This window comes from Balaenoptera borealis (assembly GCF_965194805.1).
Source record: "Balaenoptera borealis genome assembly, chromosome: 14".
In the NCBI taxonomy this organism is placed as follows: domain Eukaryota; kingdom Metazoa; phylum Chordata; class Mammalia; order Artiodactyla; family Balaenopteridae; genus Balaenoptera; species Balaenoptera borealis.
Window position 1 is genome coordinate 66,009,361 of NC_138875.1, and position 27,644 is coordinate 66,037,004.

The 27,644-nt window shown below is 50.9% G+C and overlaps 1 protein-coding gene across 6 annotated transcripts in view; it reads right to left on the reverse strand.

Moving 5' to 3' along the window:
- Nucleotides 1-1,940: 1,940 nt before the first annotated feature.
- The window catches only part of SPECC1L (sperm antigen with calponin homology and coiled-coil domains 1 like), a 121,257-nt gene continuing 95,553 nt past the window's right edge, over nt 1,941-27,644 (reverse strand). For all 6 annotated transcript variants that reach the window (XM_082354151.1, XM_082354146.1, XM_082354147.1 and 3 more), the window contains 3 exons: nt 5,966-6,082; nt 5,362-5,421; nt 1,941-3,938 (listed from right to left, as the gene is read on the reverse strand). In XM_082354151.1, the coding sequence (XP_082210277.1) occupies nt 3,849-3,938; nt 5,362-5,421; nt 5,966-6,082 (267 nt within the window). In that variant the 3' untranslated portion in view covers nt 1,941-3,848. The remainder of the gene's footprint in view (nt 3,939-5,361; nt 5,422-5,965; nt 6,083-27,644) is intronic.

The following is a 27,644-nucleotide window of genomic DNA, read 5'->3' on the forward strand; positions in this document are numbered from 1 at the left end:
TCACCAACCTAAGAATGGCCCTAAGCCAGGGCCCCAGGCACCCACACAGCAGCAGCTGCCAGAACATGAAAGCCACCCCTTGCCACTCCCAGGACCCCTGCCTCAGACCTCACCAGGCACCTCCCTCCCCGCTTCACAGAGAGCCTGGGAGCACGGTCCAAGGGGGACCCTTCCTGGGGTGACCATATTGCAGAGGTGGGAAGAGCCCCAGCCCCTCACAGGTGTTGGTGGCAGACCTGGGGGAGACCTGGGTGTCCCTGCTTCCTGCCTGATGGGTGCTGGTAATGTTCCACCCCGTACTCCTCCCCAGCCCTTCTGGTTCTGCCACCTAAGATTCCAGACCTTGCGGTATCTCCCTCCTTGGAACCCTGGACCCCCGCCCCTACCCCCGCCCCCCCATAATGCAGACATCACCATCCAAGGCCCCTGCCCTGGGCCTGGCACAGCTGGGGTGGCACAGACTGCAGGCCATGTCCAGTCACCCTCTGCCCCTCCCCACAAGCCCCCCAGCTCCTGGCCCTTCCTCCACACCCAGCCTGCTCTCCCAAGTACTCCCCGCCAAGGGGGCGGGTCGAGCCCAGGGAGCGTGGAGCCCTGTCCTCTGTGCACCCATGCTGCCTCCTGCACCAATGACCAGGGCAGCCCAGTGAAGTCCTGGCCTGCTGGGGCTGGCACCCTGGCCAGCACTATCCCAGCAACCTGGGGCCTGACGAGAAACCGCCCCTCACCCCGACACAGCACGGGGCCTGCAGGCACCAGAGTCCTGATGTCTGTCCCTGTCCCCCACTAAGGGACCACCTCAGACAGAACCTGGCCAACCCTGGGCCGCAGGAGTGCTGTGCTGTGGGAGGGAAGCCAGGCCTCCCCAAGCCCAAGAGGACGCTCCCCAGTCTGCCCAGCCACGCCGGAGAGGCTCTGGAGGTGAGGAGTCGGTCTGCTCCTGAGGCAGCTGGCACAGCAGGCAGAAGTGTTCTGGGGAGGGACCCCACCCTGCGGGGCAGCAGCTAAAACAGCAGCGCTTCCCCCACTGCCCAGGGTCCCGGGTGGGGTCCCCCACTCCTGCCGCCACATGCAGGGCCCACAGGCCTGTGTCTCAGAGCCTGTGGCCTTGGCTGGACGACCTCCCTGCAGCAGCCAAGGGAGGGAGCTCAGCGTCTTTGGCCCCGGCCACATAGCCCTGGCCACACAGCTGCTGAGTGGGGAGAAGCCGGAGCCGTGCCCCGTCCTGCGCTCCGGAAGCCAGGCCACCGCTCTTGGACACACACACCTCCACTCAGCTGGCGGCTCTGGGCCTCCCGGGGAGCGAATCAGTTACCAGATGAAACCCTGATCCTGGGGAGGGGGTCGCAGGCCTGGGAGGAGCGCCCAGGTCTGCCAGTGTGAACAGGAGAGGACGCCACGGCCTCTGCACGTGACCTGTGTCACGTGCAACGTGATGAGGTGCAGTGCTGTTCCCGGCTGTGCTGTGTGGAGTCACTGTCATTCCACACAAGATGCCCAGGAAGAAAGGCTTGATTGGTTGGGTGCCTGTGAGTGGTATAATTATTGATTTTTTTTCTCTATAATTTTATACATTCTCAAAATTATCTCCAAGAAGACACATTTCTAAAAAAACCCAGAAAACCTCAAGGCACCCTCCCCAACCCAGAGCAGCACATGTCTGGGCCACAGGTGGGGGGTGTGGGGGCAGCTCAGGCGGTGCTTCTGGGGCCTGGTGCCCATTACAGAACCTCCGCGGTCACAAGGCCGCCCAGGCCGCATGGCTCACCTGGGCCATCCCACCCCAGATGCAGGCAGATGGCCAAAGCCTCCCCTGCCCCACCCCACTCAGGCCCCCCGGCGACGTCTCCTGGCCTGTGGGCTCAGGCGCCCTCCCTGCCACAGCCAGTCCCCGGAGGTGGCGAGGGTCCTGTTTACAGCGACCCAGAAAAGCCCAAGCCTGATGTGTCACGACAATTTTAATACATTCAAGAACATTTAATAGAACAAAAACTTAACAGTATCATCAGTCAGCAGAAGCTTGTGGTCGAGAGAAAACCAACACTGGTCCTTTTGCAGTAAAGCTTGTGCTTGAAGGGAGGAGGCAGGATGTCTTCCTGGAGACTTCACAGCAACTGCCACTGGACCCGAAGCACATCACAGCACCACTTCTAGGAACACAGGACCGTCCAGGGTCACCCCTTAAAGCCAACAGTACAAGGATCCTACCAGGAAAAGCAAAATGTCTTGCTTCTGGAACCTTCTCAGTTGTGAATCCATGTGGAAATCGTGGGCAGCCCGGCCACACGGCGTGTTGTCAGAGAGGTGGCTGGGCACCCAGGAAGCCCTCCCTGCAGCCCCCTCTGCCCCGTCACCAACCCCGGGGCCCGAGGCTGGGCAACACCAGCCCCTCAGCAGTGGCCATGCTCCTCCAGAGGACACCGGTGACCCCCCCCACCCCCAGGGCCTGCAGCAGGAGCCACCAGGGACAGCGGTGTGAACTGCAGACCCAGGAAAGTCTCCACTGGCCAAAACAGCCACCTCAACATAATAAATAGGCAAAAACGTGGCCGCAGATCAGGCACACAGGCCGCCATAAGGGCAGATGAGAGAAAAACCAAGTGGAGAGACACTGAAAAGCAACGACTCTCCCCTGACAGTCACTCAGCTGACAGCACAGGTGCCCAACAGGGCAGCAGATGCAAGGACAGAGCCTGTCAGGGAGGAGGGGTCTCCTGTGTGCTCTGGGCTGGGCGCTGCTCTGCAGCTGAAAACAGGCGTTTCACCAGGAGCCTCCCCGGGGGTGGCAGCCAGTGACCTGGGCCAGCGGGCTGCACGTACAGCCTGTCTCACAGCCGCCCTCTGCCCTGGGCTGTCGACTCGTCCGACCCCTGGTCTTGAACCTCCTGCTCACGCATGGAGCCGCAGCCTCCAGGCTGGCTGGGCGGCCTCCCCGAGCCCCCGCCTCGCATTCTGTGGGGGCAATGGCTGCTCTTCCTCCTGCTTATTTGTGTTCTGGAAGTGCAGGTCTCGAAACTGTTTGAACCAACAGCGGCTCCCTGTTCCCAAGAAGGGCTGAGGGTTGTCATCTGGATGGCGGCGGCAGCCTCGCCTGCAGAGCTAAGGCACTTTCTTCCACCCCAGCCAGAAGGGTCACTTCCGAGCGACTCAGGGACTGAAATCACACCATCCGGGCCCCTTGACTTGTTCAGCTTTTCCTCCTGTTTCTTGCAACGTCGGTTCTGGCTTTCATCACCTTATGTCCGGATTTTGTTTTATCGTTACACTTACCAAAACAATTTAACTTTGGTACTAAGAGAACAAGAGCCATTTCCCCCCAGTATTGCTCATAAGAAAAAAAAGAGAACTCCTTAGGAAAGATTCCTTTGTCTGGAACCCTGAGGTTGGTGCTGGGTTTCTGAGCCCCTGGAGCTGGAGATTGGCAGAGCCTGAGGACGGGGGGCACGGTCCGTATCGCCGGCGAGGATGCCCTGTCACACAGGAGGGGAGCAGGGGCCTATCAGGTACCCATTCCCCCCACCCTGCCCCGGTTCTCAGGGGCGAGCAGTTGAGGTGCTGCAAGAAGCTTTCACAACCTAGGGAGCTGCCCGCGCACGAGTCCCCTTCCCTAGGTTGGACTGTGAGTGAGCCTTTCCTCCCGCCCCAGTGCTAATGGTTCCCCAATCTCTCCAGCAGGTCAGCGTGTGCGTGGGGCCCTGGCCGCAGAGGCCAGGTGGAAGAGCCTGGCCCAAGCGCGGGCCACACAGGCCGAGTCCCCCGCCTGCCGGGGGCGGGGCTCACACGCTGCGGGGCGGCCAGGGGCAGAGTGAAGGGCGCTGGGTCCGGGGTGACCGTGGGGCCTCGGGTGCTCAGGTCTCAAAGTACTTGTAGATGGCCGTCACGTAGAGCATCACGTTCTGCCAGTCCGGCCGCTCGGTCCCAACCATCTCGTTAATGTCCTGACAGAGGAGAAGAGGCTGGTTAGAGCCCTGGTTGCCTCCCAGCCACAGTACCAAGGGCTCTGGAGGTGGCGGCCTCCCTCATGGGACTTCTGTCCGAGTCTCACTGCACAGGTCAGCGGCCAAGTACCCAGGAAGCTCCTCGCCCTGGGCATAGGCAATGTCCAAGCCTCCCGCCCTGCCCAGGGCTGCCCCTCAAGGCTGGAAGGGGCTGGTCTCCTCTGGGGGAGGGGGAGTTGGGCCCTCCTCCCCACCCCTGCCTCTCCTCGCTAACCCCTCCGGTGTCACCTCTGAGTGTCCTTCCCACCAGGCACAGCCTGCCCCACGGTGGGCGACCCCCTGAAGCCCCGGAAGCCACAGTTCTCTGTGTCCTATGTGGCCCCCGTGGTCGGGGAGACATCAGCTGATGCTGCCAGGAAGTGGGCGGGGGACCCTGGGCTCTGAGACATGCCCGGGAGGCCCCCAAGAAAGACCCGCTGTCCTTGCAGGGCACTGCTCCCAGGGGTCCCATGGGTGCGCGACACAAATGAGCACCAGAGCCAATGGGATGGGGAGAAAGAACACATGTATGTTCAGTGTAAGAATCTCAACAGAAAGTTTTCAGGGTGGGGAAACTGCCTGCTTATATATCAGAATTTTACACATGGTGTAAAATATCCAGATAATGAGAAATATTTCAACGACTGTAACTTCTCTCTCTTTATATACGATTGAATAGAAGCCACTCAGAAACACGTATTTCTGTGAATTCAGAAGACATATTTATGGAACTCTACAAAAACACTCTTGCAGGGTAAAGATGAGTGCAAATATGTCTTCAAAGCTATCGGCTGTCACAAGGCAGGGTGATGGGTATCCTCGGGGTGGGAGGTGGCACTGGGCGTTCCTGACCTGGCCCTGTGGGGTCCTTCACTCTGTGGACCCCCGAGCTGTGCAACACCCCCGTCACGTTAATTTCATCAGCGTCTCTGGGTGTGGAAGTCTCTGGCTTTGCATTTGGATGAGGTATTTTCTCCCTGGAAGTCAGACTTGGTGACGAGGCAGGAGCCCCCATGGAAACACGTCTGTCCTGAGCTACTGCAGCCCAGAGCACAGCCCTGACCCCAGGGCTCCTCTGCCTCCCTTCCCGCCCTTGAGAAGCACTCTGGGGCCTTGCCCTGCCCTCCTCTGCCTCTACTTTGACACCCGAGGCAGATCTGCTGGCATGTGCTTTTGACAGCGAAACGTGACCACCCCCCACTCAGGGCGCTTCCTTGGGACACTTGACGGGAGGCATAAAGAGCGCCGGCAGGGGACCATCTGCACCCCACCCGCAGGACGTCCTTGCGGCTGGTGCAGAGCCCGCAGGGGCCCCGGTCCCCACCCAGCAGCCTCCTGGTCACCAGGCCTCCCAGGGGTCTCTCCTCAGGGGACGGGGGCTCACCAGTGTGGACTTGATGCCGACACTCTCGGCAGCCTGGAAGGCCAGGGTGAAGTTCCTCCGCTGGAAAAGAAACCGTGTGACGGGTGCATGAGCGGGGCCGGGGAGGGCGGCCCGACCAGCCCAGTCCACACCCGTGCCCGCCGCCCCGCCCCTCTGGTGACCAGCTGCGGAGTGACCCCCACACACTTGTTCTTTCCTCTCCGCACAGGAGGGTCACTTTTCACACATCAGCTCTGAGCCGCCCAGCACCCCCAAAGCTAATAAGCAACACCTGTGAAACTGTTTCCTCCCCGTGGGGGTCTTCAAAGGTCATCTGAAGGACAGGAGGGGCCAATGGGGGTGCACACCAGAGGGCTTGGGCCTGGGTCCTCTCCCAGTGCCCGTCTGGGCAGGGCTGCACCGTGAGCCGGTCATGGCTGGACGTGGGGAAGGTGGCCTGGTGTGGGTGGCGCTGCCCAGACCACTCTCCTCAAGAAGCCCTGACCCTCAATGTCGTTACCCAGAGAGGCCACTGGGGTGTGCGAGGAGCCAGCAGCTTGCCACCCCCCCCACCACCATGGAGGGCTCTCTCCCCTCCTCGCCCACCTGCCCTCCATGGCCTCACCTTATCTTGGCTGTTGAGCTCCTGGTAGGGAATGTGGGCGGGCAAGTACGTGTGCAGGAGAGCACAGAAGGCCAGCCCGTCGTTCCAGCTGCTGCTAAAGTTGGTGATGTCGATATTCTGCAGGAAAAGAAAGAAAACACGTGAGCAACACACACCGCGGGCTTCTCAGGAGATGGCCGAGGGGGGCGGAGGCCCCCAGGCCCAGCACGCTGAGCCTCTGCAGGAAGCACGGCAGGCTGGGGGGCTGGGGGCCGGGCCCAGGACCAGCTGGTGTCAGTGACCAGCCCCCACCCTGCACACCAGATCGCTGCAACCACAGCAGCAGAAATTTGAGCCACCCAAACCCTGGCCTGGGAGGACACAGCCCTGGGGGCTGGGGGCTCCGCCTCTGGGGCACCGGGGAGCAGCAGCGCTGTGTTAGGAAGAGCTGTGGTCCAGCCTCCTCCCCAACATTTGCAGGGCATCACAAGCCCTGCACTCTGAGGACCAGCTGCCAGCCTGCACTCCGCGCCAATGACGTGGGGGGTGGGTGGGGCTCCCACAGTGCATCTCCGAGAACCACCTCGACTCTTTGAAGGGGCACCTACTCCATATTCAAATTAAACTGTTCACAACTACAGAAGAAACACGTCATTCAGAGTATTTTATTATATGATAAAGCAATTCAGCTAGAAAGTAGCCTTTACCTTTATTTGCAAGAATCCTTTTGAAGCTGAAACTCCACAATGAAATTTGGAAATTCACACGCTTTATGAAAATGCCACAAACTGAAAAAGAGAGCACCCCAACCCCCAGCACCTCCTGCTTCATGTCTTACTGCTGTTTCATGCAGCCTTCAAATGCACGAGTCCGCTTCCTGGGTGACTGTGCTCCAGGCGGTAGTCCGCACTCCCCGGGAGCAGCGGCCAAAGAACAACAACGCTATTCACCTCCGTAGGGAGTTCTACAAAGCCTGCCCGCCTGACCCCCTTACAAACCATTAGGTCCTGACACCAAGTAGGGCCCAGGGACAAAGGGCGGGTGGGGCTCTCCTGACAAAAGCAGCAGGTAGTGTGGACACAAACTCTGTCACCAAAAGGAAGCATCTAGCCCTGACTGCAGGCACCCAGGACGCTGCCCTCTGGGGACTGCTCAACCATGACCCTCTGAAGGGCAGCAGCTCTGGGGGCAGTGATCCCAGAGGTCACTCCCTAGTGGCCGCCAATCTGGCCTGGAGGGCTTGTCCATAAACTGTGGTGAAGAAAGTGATCAGGTTAAGGTGCAAAGGGGCGCAAATCTGCTGACAGCCCCAGGGAAAGGTGGCGGTAAGGTGTGGTGGCCGTGGGCTGTCTGACGCGGCCACCTAAGGGCAGTGCCAGCCACTCAGTGACATCACCGCCCCCCTAAGATGAGGCCTGGGCAGCCCCTGCCTCACTGGTCCCCACACTTGTGACCATGAAGACACCGCCCCGACAGGCTGGCTGCCCTCACAGGCCTCTGCTCTGGCAACAACCACAGTTACGGCCATGGCTAACCTGCCCCTTTGATGTCATCGGGATCTCAGGAAGCAGCCAGCGGGGGCGCTTCAGCCCCACCTGAGAGGAAGCTAGGACCAGGGAAGGAAGTCACCTGTCCAAGGTGTGGGGATGGTGGCTGGGAGGACAGGGCCGGGAACCCTGGTCCCCAGCATCCTCCGGGCCGTGTGTCGCTTTAATTCTCATAAACCCCAGAAGCGTTTTTCCATGAGGAGGCTCAGGTCGCAGATGATTCCTGTGGGATTATTCCTCCCAGTCATCAGGGCCAAACGCCCTGACAAAAGAGCCAGGACAGCGTGGGCAGCAGGGAAGGAGCTTCTTCACGACGTGTCACAGCTCCGCACGGGGCTGAGTGTAGCTGAGGCTCCGACCCCTGCCCGCGGGTCACATGCACGCCTGGAGGAAAACAAATCTCTACTTCCTGCCACCAGGCCTGATCTGGCGGAGCCGCCTACGTGCCTGGCCTCACCGGCCTAAGGCAAAAGCCCCGGCACCAGAGAAAGCGGCTGTGCCCCAGCTTCCAGCTGTGGGAACCCGGCCATCCAGCTTCCTCCAAACAGACCAGACCCCCAGCCTGGACCCCGCAGTCAGAGCAGCACCTCGTGAATGAGGCACCCCGGGGAGACAGCGGGCCTGGGGCCCCAAGACAACGATGACCAACTTCCAAATCAAAGCAACCAAAACCCAGACCACTGCCCTGCCCCCTGCGAGATGGAGGGGCCCGGCCAGTGCGGCCCCGACCCATCCAAAGATGCTGGGGAAGCAGCCAGGCCCTGACACAGGGGTGGGCGGGGATGCGGGGAGGCCTGCACCCTCTGCTCCCATCTCACCATCTACTTCAGTGTTTTTCATGTTCGGGGCTGAAAAATCAAACTATTGATACTATGAAATAACACAGACGGCACACAGAAAAGCACGGAGACAGCAAGGCTCTCTCCAAAGCTGAAAAGCACAGGGAAGGTGGGATGTTCCCAGCCTCCTGTCTGTGCTCTGGTCCCCACGGCTGTCACAGCGTATTAATAAAGGGACAGGATCCATAGAAAGAAATAAATGCGCGGAAAGGTACAAAAACTGTATGAAATTGCCAGAGAAATGGCCGTTCCCACGGGAGCCACCCCCTCCCACTACCGACTGTGCCCAAACAGGGACCACAGGGAGCTCTAGGCCCCAGGGGTGAGCAGCAGTGGGCAGGGGACCCGGGCCCCACCCCATCCGGTTTCCTGAAGAAGAGCGCAGATAACAAGCTCCTGCAAAATCATTCAACACCCAAGGCGGGAGGGATGGCGGCGCTACGACTGCTCATCGCAAAGCAACTCAAACGCCACGGGGACGTGCAGGGACCGTCTCTGCAGGCCTGTGAGGACACCAGAGCCGCAGCCCTCCAGGGTGGTGCAGGAGACCTTGGCCTTGGAGGGAGCCAGAGTGCTGACCCCCAGCGAGACACCCTCAGGCCTGCAGGCAGGGGCCCGGGTATGAGCCATCTGGGGCTGAGCTGGGAGCAGGCGACATCAGGGTGGCGGGTCGGGAGGGGAAGTGAGGGCTACAGAGGCTCCGGAGAAAAGCAAACTGGACTTGGGGAATGACTGGCTGTGAGGAAGGAGAGAGCCTGCAGTCTGTGCCGGCAGAACTGGACAGCAGGGCCCTCCAGTGATGCATGGCTCACTGGGGGGAGGTACTCCCAACAATTAAGTCTGTGGCACCCAGGGAGGTGCCTGGTGCTGACACGAGGGTCTGCAGCTGGGGACGCAGTGTAGGGGGGTCGCCGGGGGTGGCCGGAGCGGACAGTGCGCAGGAGGGAGGCCTCAGACCAAGCCCCTCAGTATAAGCGTCAGGCAGAGGAGAACCGCCTTCAACGGGACACAGGGGAAGGCCCAACAGGCGGGACAAACCAGAAGCCAAAGGAAGAAGCGTCAGAACTGGGAGGGGTCAACAGCATCAGTGCTGCCAGAAAGCCCGCTGAACAAGGCAGCACTCGGGGCGCCATGGGTCACAGTGAGCAGGTCGCCAGAGGAGGAGCGCCACACACCACAGCACAGGGCACATCATCTGCACAGCCTCGCAACTCTCACAGATAGACCCCTTCACGTATTTCCTTCACAAAGTTGTCTAGAAATGGAATTTCTGTTTTCAGAAAGTGGTACTTCCAGTGAAGAGGAAGGTCCTTGACTATGAGACCCGTCTTCCAGTGCGTTTCTCTCTGAAGCAGCTGCAGGGTCAAGGACCTTCCACCCTATGGGCCCTGACACCACAGCTCTGCAGGTGGCCGGCTGACCCCTTTACAAAAAATACTCGTAGAGCCAAAACTGGTGCTTTTTGAGGGGAACATGCACACTAACGGGAGGACTTTCTTCTCACTGTTCACAGGCAACGCCAAGCTCTCTAAGAATGAAACAGTTTTCTTTTAAAATAGAGACACATAGTAATTATAATACAAGTTGCTAATTAATGAATTCAGATTTCGCATTTAGCTTTCAGGTGTCTTCAGGGCTTTGCTACTGCACAAGATAAGTCTAAGTTTGGACAAAAACAAGAGGGTTACGGGATGGGCCAGAGCAAAAATTCAAAAAAGCCTTGAGGGACTTCCCTGGTGGCGCAGCGGTTAAGAATCCACCTCCCAATGCAGGGGACACGGGTTTGAGCCCTGGTCCGGGAAGATCCCACATGCCGCGGAGCAACTAAGCCCGTGCACCACAACTACTGAGCCTGTGGTTCTAGAGCCCGCGAGCCACAACTACTGAAGCCCACGCGCCTAGAGCCAGTGCTCCGCAATAAAGAGAAGCCACCACAATGAGAAGCCCGCGCACTGCAACAGTAGCCCCCTCTCGCCGCAACTAGAGAAAGCCCGCGCACAGCAGCAAAGACCCAACGCAGCCAAAAAATAAATAAATAAATAAATAAATAAATTTACTTAAAAAAAAAAAGCTTTTGAGCACAGACTCAAATGAGGTGCTTCACCCCATTTTCCTTCCATCCAGGAAGGGCCGACGGTGATCTGTAGGCAGATAGCTGTGGCCTGTGCACAGGGCCCTCAGCTGCCCTCTTCATCTCACCAGAGCTCAGACTCCCCTGGCCCCCGCTGCCCTCGGCGGGCAGCTCCCCGAGCTGGGACATGTGCCCTCCCCGCTCCTGCGCCCTTAGATGCGGCCTGTCCCTGCCTGTGGCGGCAGGTGAGTCCCGCCTCTGTGCATCGAGGGTTGAGGGCTGGAGTCTGAGAGCCAAGAAGTTACACAAATCTCCACAAAAAAAGATTAAAAATAGGTCATAAAACCTAAAACCTAAAACTTAAAATGTTTTAATGTGTCTGAAGTTTAATTAAGGGCCATAAAATGCACCCCCAAATACCACATAGTTGTTAAGGTTCTGATCTATTTAAGGAAATGCCATTTTTGGGGGCATAAGGCAAAGGGCCAAAACCCATGATTCATCTCTGCAACACTAACGGCACCACTTCCTCTGCCGTCTCAGCCGCCGTGGTGGGATCCCCCCATGACCGTGACCGTGACCGAGTACACCGCCCGCCTTCGGGAGGCAGGACAGAGCCACAGACAAACCCCTGTCCACGGGGCCTCGAGGCCTCAGCCCTGGGCCGAGGGGCAGGGTTTGGAGGGTGTTAGGGAATCTGGTTGAGGGGGGGGGGGATGCAGTGCCTAGAAGAGAGGGAAAAGCCACCAGGAGGCCGGTTTTAGCGCTCCGGGAGGGACTGTTAGCAGGAGGCCCCAGAGGCCCCGGGAGGAACACGCAGCACCCTGCTGGTGCCGGGGTGCCCGCGCTGGCCGCACATCTGAGGTGCTGCCTGGGGCCTCCACGCTGTCTCCTGTTTGAAGTTGAGCCAGGCTCTGCTCCAGGTCAGGGGAGGGGAGAGGAGAGGAGGGGGGAGGTGGCAGGGGTCTGGGGAGAGTCTGAGGCCCGCTCGTCGCGGTGTCCATGTCAGGACGTGTGTAAAGTGGGAGGAAGGAAGGAAGGACGCCAGGGCAGGCAGCCCAGGGGGCCAGCGACCTCGGAGACAGGCCTGCATCTTGTGCCCTGTGGGGGGAGGGTTCCAATAAGGGCCTCAGAATCACGGGCAAAACCTTTTCAAGGTGACACCTCTCAGCCATCCGCCGGAGAGGCTGATCCGGCCAGTCTGGGCACCATTCTCTGTAAAGTTCCCCAGATGCCCTGAGTGTGCAGCCAGGAGGCAGGACCACCGACCCGAAGACCAAAGGCAGCTGGAAACGTGATGGACGGGACATCCCAGCACGAGGCCTGGCCGGGCCTGCTGGACCTCACTCAGGACCCTGTGCACTGGGGAACCAAGCCAGGATCAAGCACTGGACGGAACCTTCCTGACCAGACTGGACATAAGGCAACCAAACAGCCGATGGAGGAGCCTGTCTGAAAAGAGGAATTCCTGGGACAGACGGAGCGAGACCAGCACTGTTGGGCGACCGCGATCAGCAGCGGTAGCGAGCCGGCCCCCTTCCCCTCTACCTGGACGGACGGACACAACTCCACATGAGGGGCTTCTGCCGGAAATCTGAGCTGGAATCAGATCCAGCCTCGAATCTACTACCAGTTTATACCAGGGACAGCACTGCAGGGCTGTCAACACCAAACCTAAAATGCAGACGCTCCACAGGACACAGTTCCTTCCAAAGACAAACTGAAAGGAAACAAAAAGAGGGATGGGAGTTTTAAGATTAAAACAGACTTAAAAGAGGCATATTATCCAAACGCAACGTGTGAACCTTATTTGGATCTTAAGTCAAGCAAATCAACAGTAAAACTGACCATGATTCAATTGGGAAGTCTGACTTCTGTCCAAATACGTGGTGACATTAAATGGCTGGGACCACCAGGCAGGGGTGGGAGAGCAAGGACTGTGCGCTGACCACCTGGGCCTGGGCGGTGTACTGAGTGTCCTTTTACTATTCTCACAGCTTTAGTGTGTATTTGAAAATTTCCATGAAAACCAAACAAACCTACAACTCAATGACAGACAAACAACCCAATGGCCCCAATATGAAAATGGGCAGAGGATCTGAACAGACATTTCTCCAAAGTCGACGGACAATGGCCAGCAGCACAAGAGAAGATGCTCAACGCTGTTGGTCACCAGGGAATTGCAAATCAGAACTAGGCTGAGCTACCACCTCACGCCGCCAGGATGAACAGTACTCGGAAAACTGGAAACAACAGAGGCTGGTGAGGATGTGGAGAAACCAGAGGTCCTGTACTTGCTGCTGGGAACGTAAGACAGCGCAGCTGCTGCGGAGCAGTGTGACGATTCCTGGTCACTTACACGTAGAATCACTGTGTGCCCCAGTGAGGCCACTCCTTGGGGACAAACCGAGAAGACCTGAAGATGGCATGGACACAAATCCCCCACACGAGTGCCCACAGCAGCACAGGAGTCCGAAGGTGAAAGCAACACAAACGTCTACCAACCAGAAAATGGATAAACAAAACGGGCAGCATCCCCATGATGGGGTGTTTTCGAGCCACAGAAAGGAACGATACATGCTACAAAGTGGATGAATCTGGAAACATTACGCTGAGTGAAAGTGAGACACAAAGGCCACAAATTATATAACTCCATTTATATGAAACACCCAAAATAGTGAAATCCAGAGACAGAAAGCAGATGTGTGGTTGTCAGGGGCTGGGGCCCAGTTCTGGATGAGAAGTTCTGGAACTAGAAGGTGCTGACGGACACGCAACAATGCGAATGTACTTAATGCCACTCAACTGTAGACGTAAAAATGGCTAAGATGGTACGTTTTATATTATGTGTATTTTACTACAATTTTAAAAATTGTCTGATGTTCGGAAGTAGCTTATGCTCAGTAAGTCTGTACACCAGGTAGGCCTCACGAGCAACTAACTTACCCACAAGTGTTTACTGAAGAAGTTACAGCTCACGTGCAATGACTCACGAGTGCATTTTATGGGAATTTACTATGGTCCTGCTCTAAAATTTTTTAATTTCTTAAAAACAAACAGTTAAAGGTAGGGTATCAGTCTGCTTCCTTTACCACCAGGACACACCAAGCACTCTGCTAACTCAAAAGGGACCTGACCCACCGCCCATCCCGGGGATGGCTGTCCAGTGTCCTGGGAGGGAAGGGGCCGCACTGACCTGCAGTGACACTGCCTGACGTGCTCAGGGTGCGAGCACATATCCAGGAAGCAGCTCCAACTACGCTGAAGCTCCACAGAGTCCAAGGTAGAACCATGCACCACAGGCTTAATGTGCTGTAATAGCTCTTTTTAGTCAAACGAACCTATTTTGAGGGGACACTTCATGTCACTCTAAGGGACTGGATTGATGTCCCCACATTTCCCATAAACCCCTCCTAAAGGAAACTTTTTGTGTTGGACCACACAGGACCCATGAGGTCTGCTGTCTGAAAATTCAGGAAACGGCCACCAGGCAGGGACGGTCGGCAAGAGCCCCTGGTGAGGTCAGTTAAGTCACGAGCACTGGGCAAATCTGAGCAGTTTTATTAGCAGCTTAGGAACTAACTCTGCCTTTTCTAGACTGCGTCTAGCTCTGGCAGGGTTATTCCTCACTAAAATGCAATTTCAACCGAAGGAGACACAGTACTCCCAGCTGCACCTTCCCTGTGTGTGCTCCGGGGGAGCTTGGGCATAGAGGGAGAAGGGTGGCTGGCCCCAGCCCCAGCGGCCCAGGGAAGCGTTTGAGGAGGAGAAGGAGCGCTCCCCAACTGCCCAGGACGGCCTCTTTCAGGGTATTCTTGGGACCGAGGTCACCAGTCTTGTACTCAGGCTCTGAAACATGGATGCAGGGCACTCCGGGCGCTGCGGCCTCGAGGGCCGCCCGACACGAGCAGCTCCGACTCGTGGGAGCCCCTGTTCAAAGGCCTTCTCCGAGGAAGGGCCCTCAGTCTAGCTGGAGCTCCTGCGGCAGCTCTCAAGGCTCACTCTCCCCCGGCTTATGTCTCAGTTGATGCCTTCTACCGAGCTGAAGGCTCCCTCTCTGCAGAGTAGGAGGCATCATGGGTTTAGGGTCCCAGGGACCTGGGGCCACTCCTTACAAGGTACAGGGCTGTGGGCACACAGTTTAACTTGGAGGAGTCTCAACTTTCTCATACACAAAATGGGGAAAAGACCCAATTACGAGGATTTAATAAAGTGCCGGCTAGAGCTCGCAGGTCTCGCTCGGCCCCTCATCCGGCCTCCCGAGGCAGTGCTGACCGCCTTCCATGACACAGACGGGCACAGTCCAGGGAGGCCCCGCTGGGTCTGAGTCCCTCTCCTCTAGTCAACACCCAGCCCCTGGGGACCCCTATTTGCGCCGGACATGAAAACTGACAGCTCCGTGAGCGGCCTGTCTCTGTCGTGGGACCACAGTGCCTACGGCCCGAACAGCACCAAGCAACCGGTTCTCTGCTCGGGCTGCAGCTCCACGAGCGGCTGTTCTCCACTAAGTGCCGAGCAGAACCCTGGGCTGCTTGCAAGGCCCTCCGCAGAGGCTGCTCCAGAGCTGTCTTAAGAGCACTCTGAAGGGAAGGAGAGAAAATCCAGGAAAAAAGGCCTGAGGATCTGAAAGCTTCAGTGTAGCAATGGGCTTTAAAAAAAAAAAGTTTCAGTTTCTAAACATGAGGGCTGCTGAAAATAAGACAACACTTTATAAAGCATAAAGGACAGACACAGAGTGCACCTAGACTCGTTCAAACACCTTACACTTGAAAAATGTAATTTATGCAGAAAAGGAAACTACCACACAGAGACTGCAGCACAGTATTAATCCGTCAGAGCAAAAGCGTGGACACAGCACTGCTGGGACCCCGGCAGGGAGGGTGCCCGTGGGGACACACCGCCACCCTCCCAGCCCTCAGAACACCTTTGGAGGCACTGAGACAGAAGGAGAGCCTAGCCTGGGAGGACCACGGACAAGTCTTCCCGTTTCTGAAATTGCAGGGAACGCGTCTGTCTGACCCAGGACACCAGGATGCCCAGGGGCCAGGCAGCCCGCACGTGAAGGGGCCGTGAGGGGAGGAAATGATCCCAGGACAGAGCCGCTCAACACAGCACGCTCACCTCAAGATGAACTCACTTCACTGCCTCCAGCAGGAACTGCTGCTTTCAAATCTGTCAGTGGATTTGTTTCTACACCTACCAGGTACCGTTCTGGCAGAGGGAAAATGGCAAAACATCTAAAATAGGGAACACAGACAGCTGTGGCACCACCCTCTTGTACTTCTCTCCAAAGTCCCAGCTCGATGGTTTACTTACCTGCCCTTGAGGGCAACAAGCAGAGGGAAGTGGGAAAACGCTTCTCTCTGGACCCCTGGTGGAGGAGCGTGACTCCCCCTTGTCCGTCCCGCTGGGGCCCTGTGCGTGGCGCTGGGCTCCTGAACCCCTGGCTCCTTACTTTTCTGGTTTTCTTTTGCATACAAGTTGGTTTCTTGGTATAAAACATGTTAGGATGCAGCCAGAGAGAGAGAGTTGAGGGCCATGAGGAGGGATACGGTGTCGGTAGAAGTCTGAAGGCCGCTCATGCCTGGAGCCTTCGTGGCACAGTAGTGCACGCTTGTGATCACAAATCTGAGTCATACAAAAGGCGGTCTTATGCCTAGGAAAAGGCATAATTTTAAAAGGCCTGGAAATATTATGTTTCAAAAATAATGTTGGAAGTTCCTTGAGGGCAAAGGTCATGCTCTAGATGGCATTACATCCCTCCTTGTATTCAATGACCTTGTGACGGACACTTCACCAAGAAGGTACATGAATGTATCACAAATAAGCACATGGAAAGACACCCAACACCATTAGTTCACAGGCACCTGCAAAACCAAAACCATACACCTACGAGAGGACAGAGGCCGACTGGCCAGGACAGGAAGGAATGAGGGCCCTTGTGCACGTGGGGGAGCAGAGGGGGTGTAGCCACTTGGGAAGACAGTCTGGCAGCTTCTTAAAGAGTTACACCTATACCGACCACATGACCCAGCCAACCACTTTCAGATGCCTCTACAAACGCCTGCACCAAATGTTCACGGGAGCTTTCCTCACAACAAGCAACAACTGGAACCAGACAAATGTCCACCAACAGCCAAATGGATAACAAATTATGACATATTCATAAAACGGACTACTCTTCAGGAATAAAAGGAAATGAATTATTGATATATACAACAATATAAATGAATCTCAAAATAATTATGCTCAGTGAGAGAAGCCAGACCCCTCCCCAAATTGCACACACTATGATTCCATTTATACAAAATTATAAAAAATGCAAACCCTGCAGGGACAGCAGGACGACCGGCATGCAAAGGCGCCTGAGGAAGCTTCCGAGGAGGTGGAGATGCTCATCTCACATGGGGACGGTTTCACAGGTGTGTTTCATCAAGTTGTAAAATGTAAATATGTGCAGCAGTAGTGTCCATTTTGTACTGTACAGAAACTCCAAACCACTGCTATGCATCACAGTGCTGTGGGTCTACTATACTTCAAAAACGAACAAACACACAGAAAAACAGATCAGATTTGTGGTCACCAGAGGTAAGGGTGGGGGAGGGGGAATTGGAGGGTACAAACTTCCAGTTTCAAGATAAATAAATACTAGGGACGGAACATAAACATGATAAATAGAATTAACATTGCTGTATGTTATATATGAAAGTTGAGAGAGTAAGTCCTAAGAGTTCTCAACACAAAAATATTTTTCCCTTTTACTTTATATCTATACAAGATGATGGACGTTCACTGAATTTATTGTGGTCATCGTTTCATGACGTACGTAAGTCAAATCATTATGCTCTACACCTTAAATCTATACAGTGCCGTATGTCAATTCTACCTCAATAAAACTGGAAGAAAAAATATATGTAGTAATAACATATGTCAATTCTACCTCAATACATTTGTTTAAAAAAAAAAGGGCATCCCAAAGCCACAAACACATTCAGATTTAGGTACTACACAGGCTCTCTCAGTTTTTAATCTTTTCCTCTTATTCCTGGTGTTTTGGAGTTTTATAACTGAATGCAGTGCAGGGTTAAACCATGGCAGAACCCGCCCCAGGCCAGTGACTTACGGGAGGTGCTGTCTGCTGGACACCCAGGGTGGGCTCCAGCGAACCCCAGGGCACCTCTGCTTGCACAGCGGGAATCCTTCACCTCTTCACTGACTGTCACTGCTCCACCCAGGCTCCCTCTCACCTGTGAGCCAGTGTTTTTAAAAATCATTACCAGGTTCTGCCAGGTTCACGTCACATTATTAGCGTCTCTACTTCCTTAAATAAGACAAAGCCATCTCTGTGGCAACCTGGACTCTTGAGAAACAGCCTGATGGTATTTCTGCCCTGCATCCTCTTCAGAGCCTCACTGCCCATCAGGAGGTGGGGTCTACTTCCCTCCCCTGGAGCCAGGCAGGCCTCTGCCCCCAGGTCATGAAAGGCAAGGGGCCGGTACCTGTCCCTCTCTTGGGACCTTTGCCCTTGGATCGCGGCCAGCACGCTGTGAGGAAGCCCTGGCCACAGGGAGAGGTTGCACGGAGGTTTCCGGTCACAGCACCAGTGACAGTCTCAACCACCAGAGGAGGCGTGAGGGCGGGAGCCTGCGATGGAGCAGAGGTGAACCGCGCCTGCTGTGCCCTACCCACCGTACGTGTATGAGCCAAGTCAACGCCACGCTTACTGTAAGTCACCCACTCTTGGTGTGGTGCCTGTTACATAGCAGGAGATTACAGACCAGCCTCCTTTCTCCTGGGTCTGAAGAGCCCAAATGGAAAGGAAACCAGGTTCTCTTTCCTCTTCCCTACAGAATCTAATGGTTAATTACCCTTTCCATAGTTATATGTGTACCATGAGGCAGCAATGGAGCATCTTCACAAATAACCTGCTTCTACAAATGAAGAGGTCACCCTGAATTTCCCGAATGACCTCAGGCTAAACTCATTTGTGAAAACCCAGAGCATTATGTACGTAATGAAATTAACCCGTCAAATCTCAACTCCTCTGTGGACTTCACATCGTTATGCTGGCAACCCATCCAAAGTCAATGAAGCACAAGAAGAAAAAAAAGGCTTCTCACGATGTAAGGGAGTAAAGACTATGCATGCTACCACAGATGATACATAAAGATTATGTGACCCAGACAATTTAATGATTCTGCTTTTAGCAAAATAATTAAGCAGCTCTTGAAAATGTTACTTTTCTGATTTATCTTCTATTTCTCGGCATTACTCATATAATAAAAAGACCTACTTACTGGAAACTTACTGGAGTCTGGGGCACTGCTGGGGAAGCAGGACAGCTTGGTAGGAAGAGCCTGGGGCTGGGTGTCGGGAGACCCTACAGCAAGAGCTCAGGCTGCAAGCACCCTGCTGGCTTGCAGCTTCCTCCCTATGGAATGGAAGCCCCATCTTCACGATTTCTAGGGGCCGTCTCAAGTCTGACTTTCTCCAACTTCTGAGAATGGAATTTTGGATGCTGATTCCGATGAAGCACTTCAAACTTTATCTAAGCAAATACACTCCTGAGACAAGTATCTTAAAGCTAACTAAGAGCGCTGGTGACCAAACCGTCGACCACACTCAGCAGGCTTCTCTCTGTCCTCATGGGAGTTACACGGGAAGAAGGAAGGGCAGAGGAGCAGGACCCTGAGTCACAGAGTCTGTGACTCCGCAGAAACTGTGGAAACTCCGTGGACCCCTCCCACCTCTGCACTTGCACAAGCCCATCCTGTTGGTGACGTCACAGCAGGCATATCTGAGAGGCTGTTGCTTCTGTGTACTGACCACAGCTCCACCCGGCAGCTGGAAGGTCAGCTCTACTGAACATCTTCCCGAATGTATGGACCCCGAATGTGGCTCTGAAAGACGTTCCCAATCAGAAAGGCGAGAATCAGTGTTTAAGAACCAGAGCTGTGTGTGATTCCCACACCCTCTCACCTGCGTAGGAAAACCTAACTGGTGTCACAGGGGGAAACCTGACTGAGTAGCGTCACCTACCTCACACTAAAACAATGATCAAACTAATTTATCTCAATGTTACTAAGCAATTAATATAAAAATTATAGCCCTGACATTTCTGGAAATAGAGGTTAACAGTTGCTGTCAAATCATGTTTAAACAGAACACAAGAAGTACATCGTGATTCTGGGAAAACGTTGTTTCCCAGCTGCTATGTTTGGCACTAAGAGGAATCCCTGAAAACAGGAAGCAGTCCTCGCACTCCACTGTGACTGCCGTGCAGAGCACGGCCTGAGCTGCGCGCGCTCTGCTCCCAGGGGCGCCTGGTGGACAAGTGACCTTGCTCAGCTGCTGCAAGCTTTCTGGATGGAGACGGCGTGTCATCAGGTCAGAGGACAATTAGACTAGCAGCTTTAATCGCTTCACTGGAGAGAACCTGTGAGTGTATGCAAGTCCACATAAAGAACGGGTGGGACCACAAATCTGGCCATTCTTTTTCCCTTTGTTCAAGTATTTTAAACCCCTGGAACACAGTGATATTTACAAACAATAAGATCTTTCTGTATGGGAACTTAGTTTCCATGCAAAGTGACAATGTAAAACAAAAAAATTTAGACTTCCAACCTAGATCTGATTCAGATCAAAACCCTTATCTACTGCCTGCACCTTTTTTATTTTTAACTCTGGGAAGCCGTCCCTGTGGCCTGAGACTCCAGATACAGCAGAGGAAATCAAACCAACTCTAAGCTTTGCTCTGAGGTTCAGGGATCCTGAATGCATTCTTTCAACTGTACCCTATCCACTGGCAGAGCCCCTAGCTTTCCTAACCTTCCCGTTCTGCCCTCCCCCATCCCAGCACTAACTCCAATCCCAAAGAGAGGATGCTAGGAAGGTGGAAGGGGAGAGAGAGAAGGGAGGATGGGGAAAGTGGCACTTGTAGCGTCTTCCCGAGAGAGACTGAAGACCTCCTTAAAAAGGGAGGGGAGTATCCACAGCAGTAACGTTCCACCCGCACCCTCAGACAGACCAGGGGAGGAGGGGTTGTGTGTAGGAGCTGCTTTCTTCCCCGGCCCCTCCCAGCATGCAGTGACCAAGAAGCATCAAAAGGAACCTGGGTCTCTGGGGCCAATCTCTCCCGGGGATGAAGGCTGCCTTTACAGCTTCCAAGCAGTGGCCTGGGGAGGGTGCAGCACCGGCGCCCGGGCCGTATGGGCAGACACCAGCACGCTCCCCGTGGACACGGCACACGGCCCAAGGAGGGAACTTCCTTTCTCCTACTTTCTACAGACCGTCTACTATTTCAAAGGAGCTGGGAAGGACCAAGCTATTTTTATCTGGCCATTCATTCTCACTCTACTCTCTTCAACCCACAGGGACACACAATTCTGGGAGAATTTGTTGCTGCTTACTGAAAAAGGGTCAGGAAATAAAGAAGAATCCCAAAAGGAAGCACGCTAGGAGACTCCAGCTGTGGTGGAGCAGAGGCCGACAAATCCTCTCCTAAAAAAAACATGGAACTGGACAAACCGGTCAAAAATAATCATTTCAGGACTCTGGAAATCAATCAAAGGAAATAAATTAAGAAGCATTATTCATGAAAAGGGACTAAAACTTCCGGTAAGAACAGTAAGTCTGTGGCTCTCTCACCAGAAGCTGCCCTCATTACTGCTCTTCTTTTAGGTTTTTTAAAAAATAGCACTGTATAAAGGAATAATTATAACACTGTACTATTGGGTTTATAACACAAATCTAATATATATTGACAATCACAGCACAAAGGAAGAGCGAGGAAATGGGGCTACACTGGAGCTATATTTTACCAAATTAAGTCAGAAAAACCTTAAGTAAACTCTGATAAGATGTACATTGTAATCCCTAGAGTAATCGTTAGGAAAATAACTTAAAAAAGAGCAATATGGTAATACTCAGCTATATGCTACCTATCAGAAACACACTAGAAAAATATACACCATGCTAAATGTAATCAAAATAAAGCCAGAGTGGGTGTATCAGACAAAGGAGACTTCAGAGCAAAGAATATCATCAGGGATAAAGAAGGTCATTTCATAATGACAGAGGTCAATTTCTCATCCTTAACATTTATGTACCTAATAACAGTTTCAAAATACACAAAGCAGAAACTATTAGCACTGCAAGGAGACAGAAAATCCACAACTTCAAGTCAACACATTCCAATAACCCCTCACTCAACAGCTGACAGAGCAAGGACACAAAGTAGCTGAAGGTACAGAACACGATGACAACACTCTCAACCAACAGGGTCTAACTGACATTTAAAGAACATTGTTTCCAACAACAGCAGAAGAGTATTTTTAAAAATTATATACCATGTTCTGGGCCACAAAATGAGTCTCGAAAAATTTTAAAGAGATTCAAGTTACAGAGAGTATGTTCTCTGACCACAATGGATTGAAGTTAGAAATCAATAACAGAAAGATCTCTGGAAAATCCTTAAGTGTTTGGAAACTAAATAACATACTTCTATATGACCCATGGGTCAAAGAAGAAATCAAAAGGGAAATTAAATTAGTAAGTATTTTGAACTGAATGAAAAAGAATATACCATATATCAAAGTTTGTGGGATACCACTAAAGTAGTAAGTACTTTGGCGGAAATTTCTAGCAATAAGCATCTATAGCAGAAAAAACCTTCAAATCAAGACAACAACTTCTACCTTAAGAAACTAAAGAAGAGCAAATAAAACCCAAGGTAAGCAGAAGAAAGAAAATAAAAAGACCAGAGTACAGATCAATGAAACAGAAAAACAAAAGCAATAAAGAAAATAAATAAAATTAGGGACTTCCCTGGTGGTGCAGTGGTTAAGAATCCGCCTGCCAGCACGGGGGACATGGGTTCAAGCCCTGGTCTGGGAAGATCCCACATTCTGTGGAGCAACTAAGCCTGTGCACCACAGCTCCTGAGCCTGTGCTCTAGAGTCTGCGAGCCACAACTACTGAGCCCACGTGCCACAACTACTGAGCCTGCGTGCCTAGAGCATGTGCTCTGCAACAAGAGAAGCCGCCGCAATGAGAAGCCCGCACACCGCAACAAAGAGTAGCCCCTGCTTGCCACAACTAGAGAAAGCCTGTGTGCAGCAATGAAGACCCAATGCAGCCAAAAATAAATAAATAAATAAATAAAATTTAAAACTGGTTCATTGAGAAGGTAAATTTGATAAACCTTTAGCTAGATTAATCAGGAAACAAGAGAGAATATACAAACTGCAATATCAGGGATCAGAGCAGAGACAACATTTCAGATTCTACAAATATCTAAAAGATAATAAGGGAATATTATGATCAACTTTATGGCAATAAATTCAACAACTCAGATGAAATGGACAGATTCCTTGAAAGACTCAAACAACCAAAGCTCACTCAAGAAGAAACAGATAACCTGAATAACCCCAGAGTTACTAAAGAAATTGGATTTGTCATTAAAAACTTTCCCACAAAGAAACCCCCAGACCCAGGTGGCTTCACCGGGGAATTCTACCAAACATTTAAGTAGGAAATAATACCGATTGTACATAAACTTTTCCAGAAAAATAAAGAAGAGAGACTTTTTTTTTTTTTTTAATTTATTTTTATTTATTTATTTTTGGCTGTTTTGGGTCTTCGTTTCTGTGCGAGGGCTTTCTCTAGTTGCGGCGAGCAGGGGCCACTCTTCATCGCGGTGCGTGGGCCTCTTACTATCGCGACCTCTCTTGTTGAGGAGCACAGGCTTCAGACGTGCAGGCTCAGTAATTGTGGCTCACGGGCCCAGCTGCTCCGTGGCATGTGGGATCTTCCCAGACCAGGGCTCGAACCCGTGTCCCCTGCATTAGCAGGCAGATTCTCAACCACTGCGCCACCAGGGAAGCCCAAGAAGAGAGACTTCTTACTAACTCATTCTGTGAGGTCAACATTACCCTGATACCAAATCCTGCTAAAGACATAAAGAAAACCGCAGACCAATATCCTCATAAACATAGATGCAAAAATTCTAAACAAAATTTTAGCAAATCAACAAGACAGAAAAAGGATAATACGTCATAACCAAGTGGAGTCTATCCCAGGAATACAAGGTTGGTTTACTACTTTTTAAAAAATAAATCACCTTAAACAACTGGAAGATCAAAGAAGTCACAAGGAAAATTAGAAAATAATTAAAGACAATTGAGGGACTTGCCTGGTGGTGCAGTGGATAAGACTCCACGCTCCCAATGCAGGGGGCCCGGGTTCGATCCCTGGTCAGGGAACTAGATCCCACATGCGTGCGCAACTAAGAGATCGCATGCCACAACTAAGGAGCCTGCGAGCTGCAACTAAGGAGCCTGCCCGCCACAACTAAGACCCAGTGCAACTAAATAAATTAAAAGACTCAGTTAAAAAAAAAAAAAAAAAAGAAACTCTGGCCCCCGGATTAGATAAAAAAAAAAAGACAATTGAAAATTAAAACACAACATACTAAAACTAAAACTTATGGGACACAGCAAAAGCAGTGTTGGGGGAAAATTTATAGCTATAAACTCTTAAATGTTCAGAAATAAGAAAGAACTCAAATCAACAAACCAACTAACTTTACATCTTAAGGAACTAGAAAAAGAAAAACAAATTAAACCCAAAAGCTAACAGAAGGAAGGAAATAATAAAGATTAGAACAGAGATAAACAAAATAAAGAATAGAAAACAGAGAAAAATCAGTAAAACCAAAAGTTGGTTCTTTGAAAAGATGAACAAAATTGATAAACCTTTAGCTAGAAAGACTAAGAAAAGGAGAGAAAACTCAAATTACTAAGATGAGAAAGTAGGGGTATTACTATTGATTCTACAAAAATAAAAAGGATTATAAGAGAGTACTATGAATAACTGTTCACCAGTAAATTGGATAACCCAGATGAAATAGACAAACTCCTAGAAACACAAAACCTATCAAGGCTGAATTATGAAGGAATAGGAAATCTGAACAGACCTTTAACTAGTAAGAAGATTGAATCAGTAATCAAAAACCCCCCAACAAAGAAAAGCCCTGGAATGGATGGCTTCACAGGTGAATTCTACCAAACATTTAAAGAAGAAATAACACCAATCCTCCTCAAAACTTTTCCAAAAATTGAAGAGGAGGAAACACTTCCTAACGCATTCTATGGGGCCAACACTACTCTGATACCAAAGCCAGACAGAGACACTGTAAGAAAACAAAACTACAGAGAAATATCCCTTATGAACAATGATGTAAAAATCCTCAACAAAATACTAGCAAACCAAATTCAGTAGCATATTAAAAGGATCATACGCCATGACCAAGTGGGATTTATTTTTGGAATTCAAGGATAGTTCAACACATGAAAATCAATGAATGAAATATACCAAATGGACAGAATGAAGGAAAAAAAACACATGATCATCTCAGTTGATGCAGAAATGGCATTTGACAAAATCTGGCATCTAATTCCTGACTAAAAAACAAAAACAAACAAAAAAACCTCTCAGCAACCAAGGAATAGAAGGGAGCTTAAGGCCATCAACAAAACCTGGAGCTAATGGTACACTTAATGGTAAAAGACTGAATGCCTTCCCCCTAAGATAGGTATCAGCAAACTATGACCCTCTTGCCTATTTTGACTAAAATATAGGCACGCTTATTTATTTATGTATTGACTTATGGCTAATTTCAAGGTACAATGGCAGAGTTGAATAGTTGCAACAGAGACCTGTGACCCACAGAGTCTAAAATATTTACTGTTAGGCCTTTAAGTAAAACTCTACTGACCCCTGGCCTAAGACCAGTAACAAGACAGGGATATCTGCTTCCATCATTTCTATTCAATATTGTACTGTAGTTTCTAGCCAGTACAATAAGGAAAGAAAAAGGAATAAAAGGCATCTAGATTATAAAGGAAGAATTAAAACTGTCTTTAGTCGCAGATGGCAAAATTGTCTATGTAGAAAATATGATGGAATTCATATTTTTTCCATTTTTCATAAGTACTAGTTACCTAGTACTTATAACCCAGAAAGCCTCCTGTGACCTCCTAAAGGTTAACCATTATTCTGACACATATTAGACTAATCTTGCCAACTTCTGGGGTTTCAAGCAACCCAAGATTGTTAACAACCTCATACATGTCTTTTTTTTTTTTTTTCATACATGTCTTTTGATGAATGCATGTACACACTTCGGTTGAGATATACCTGAGAGTGAAACTGCTTGCTCATATGATATATGAATATTCAACTTCAGTAGATACTTCCAAATAGTTCTCCAAAATGGCTGGAACATTTTCCAACCCCATCAGCAATGTCTAAGTGTTCTTATTCTGCTTCCTTCCCAACACTAGGCATGATCAGCTTTTTGAATGAGCCATTCTGTGTCTAATCTGCTGTAGCATCACCTCATTGTGGTTTTAATTTGTATTTCCCTGATGATTAATGACGCTGAGCATTTTTTCAGCTGTTTATTACTGGCCATTGGATATCCTTTTTTATGAAGTGCTTGTGAAGTCTTCCAATTGGGTAGTACAAGTCCTCCAGCTTTGTTTTCCAAGACTGCCCGGGCTATCTATCCAAGTGGGTTTCCATATAAATGTTAATCAGCTGGTCAATTTCCATTAAAAAAATAAAGAAAACCCTGCTGATATTCTGATTGGGATTACATTTACTTTATAGATTATCTGCTCATTCCAATCAATGAACTTATTAGCACATCATGCCATTTACTTAGGTCTTCTCTAACTTCTTACAATGATATTTTATATTCTTCTGTTCTATACAGCTTGCATTAGATTCATTCCTATGTACTTGATTTTTAAAATGCTAATAAAAATGAAATCTTTAAAAAATTTTTGTTTGATTCTTATGTTTATATCTGCATCTTTGTTAGATTTTCTACATCATAATTGTGTCTGTAAATAAACAGTTTTGTATCTTTCTTTTCAATCATTACACTTTTTATTTCTTTTTCTGCCTTACTGACCTAGCTAGGACTTTCAGTACAACATTGAAGAGAAGTGAGAGCAGTCTTCTTGCTTTCCTCATCTCTGGCAGAAAGCTCTTGATGTCACAATTAAGACTGATGTCTTGTCTACTATTTTTTTCTAGATACCTTTTATCAGAGTAAGGAAAGCAGCTTCTATTCCTAATTTGTTAGAAATTTGTTCCTTTAAAAAAAATTAAACAGTGAAACAGCTGCTGAATTTTATCAAATGCTTTTTCTGCATCTACTGATCATATCTATCCTTTCATTTTGAGAACTTGCTCTGAAGGATTTTAATTCTTTGAAATTTTTTGAGACTTGCTACATAAGGCTCAGCATATGGCCCATTTTGATCAACATTCTGTGGCCAACTGGAAGGAATGGGCAATCTGCAGTTGTCTGGTGCAGCATTTTATAGCTGTCAGTCAGGACAAATTGGTTAATTGCGTTACTCCAATCTTCTATAGCTTTACTAAACTTCTGTTTGCTTCTTCTACTAGTTACTGAGAGAGGTGTGTTAAAACCTCCAAATATGACTGAGAGACTGTCTTTTTCTCCTTTCAGTTCTGTCAGTTTTGCTTTATGTTCTTTGGGGCTATGTTATCAGGCACATATGAGTTTAGGATATAAGTGCCCGTGAAATCTTCTTACTGGGCAATGTAAGTCTTCCAACTCTGTTTCCCAAGACTGCCCTGACTACTGCAGTTGTTGCTATTTTTGTTTTGATCCTTTTATCATAATGAAGTGCCATCTTTAACTTCAGTAATGTTTCCTTTTTTAAAAAAAATTAATTAATTAATTTACTTTTGGCTGCGCTGGGTCTTCGTTGCTGCACGTGGGCTTTCTCCAGTTGCGGCAAGCGGGGGCTACTCTCTTCGTTGCGGTGCGTGGCTTCTCATTGCGGTGGCTTCTCTTGTTGCAGAGCATGGGCTCTAGGTGCACAGGCTTCAGTAGTTGTAGCATGCGGGCTCAGTAGTTGTGACTGGTGGGCTCTAGAGTGCAGGCTCAGTAGTTGTGGCGCACAGGCTTAGTTGCTCCGCGGCATGTGGGATCTTCCCGGACCAGGGCTCGAACCCATGTCTGCTGCATTGGCAGGCAGATTCTTAACCACTGCACCACCAGGGAAATCCCTAGTAATATTTCTTTCTGTGACAAGTACTTTGTCTGATGTTAGTATAGATCTCCCAACTTTTGATTAGTGCTTGCATAGTATCTTTCCCATTCTTTTATCTTCTTCAGTCTTTCCAGTTAAAGGATGGTTCTT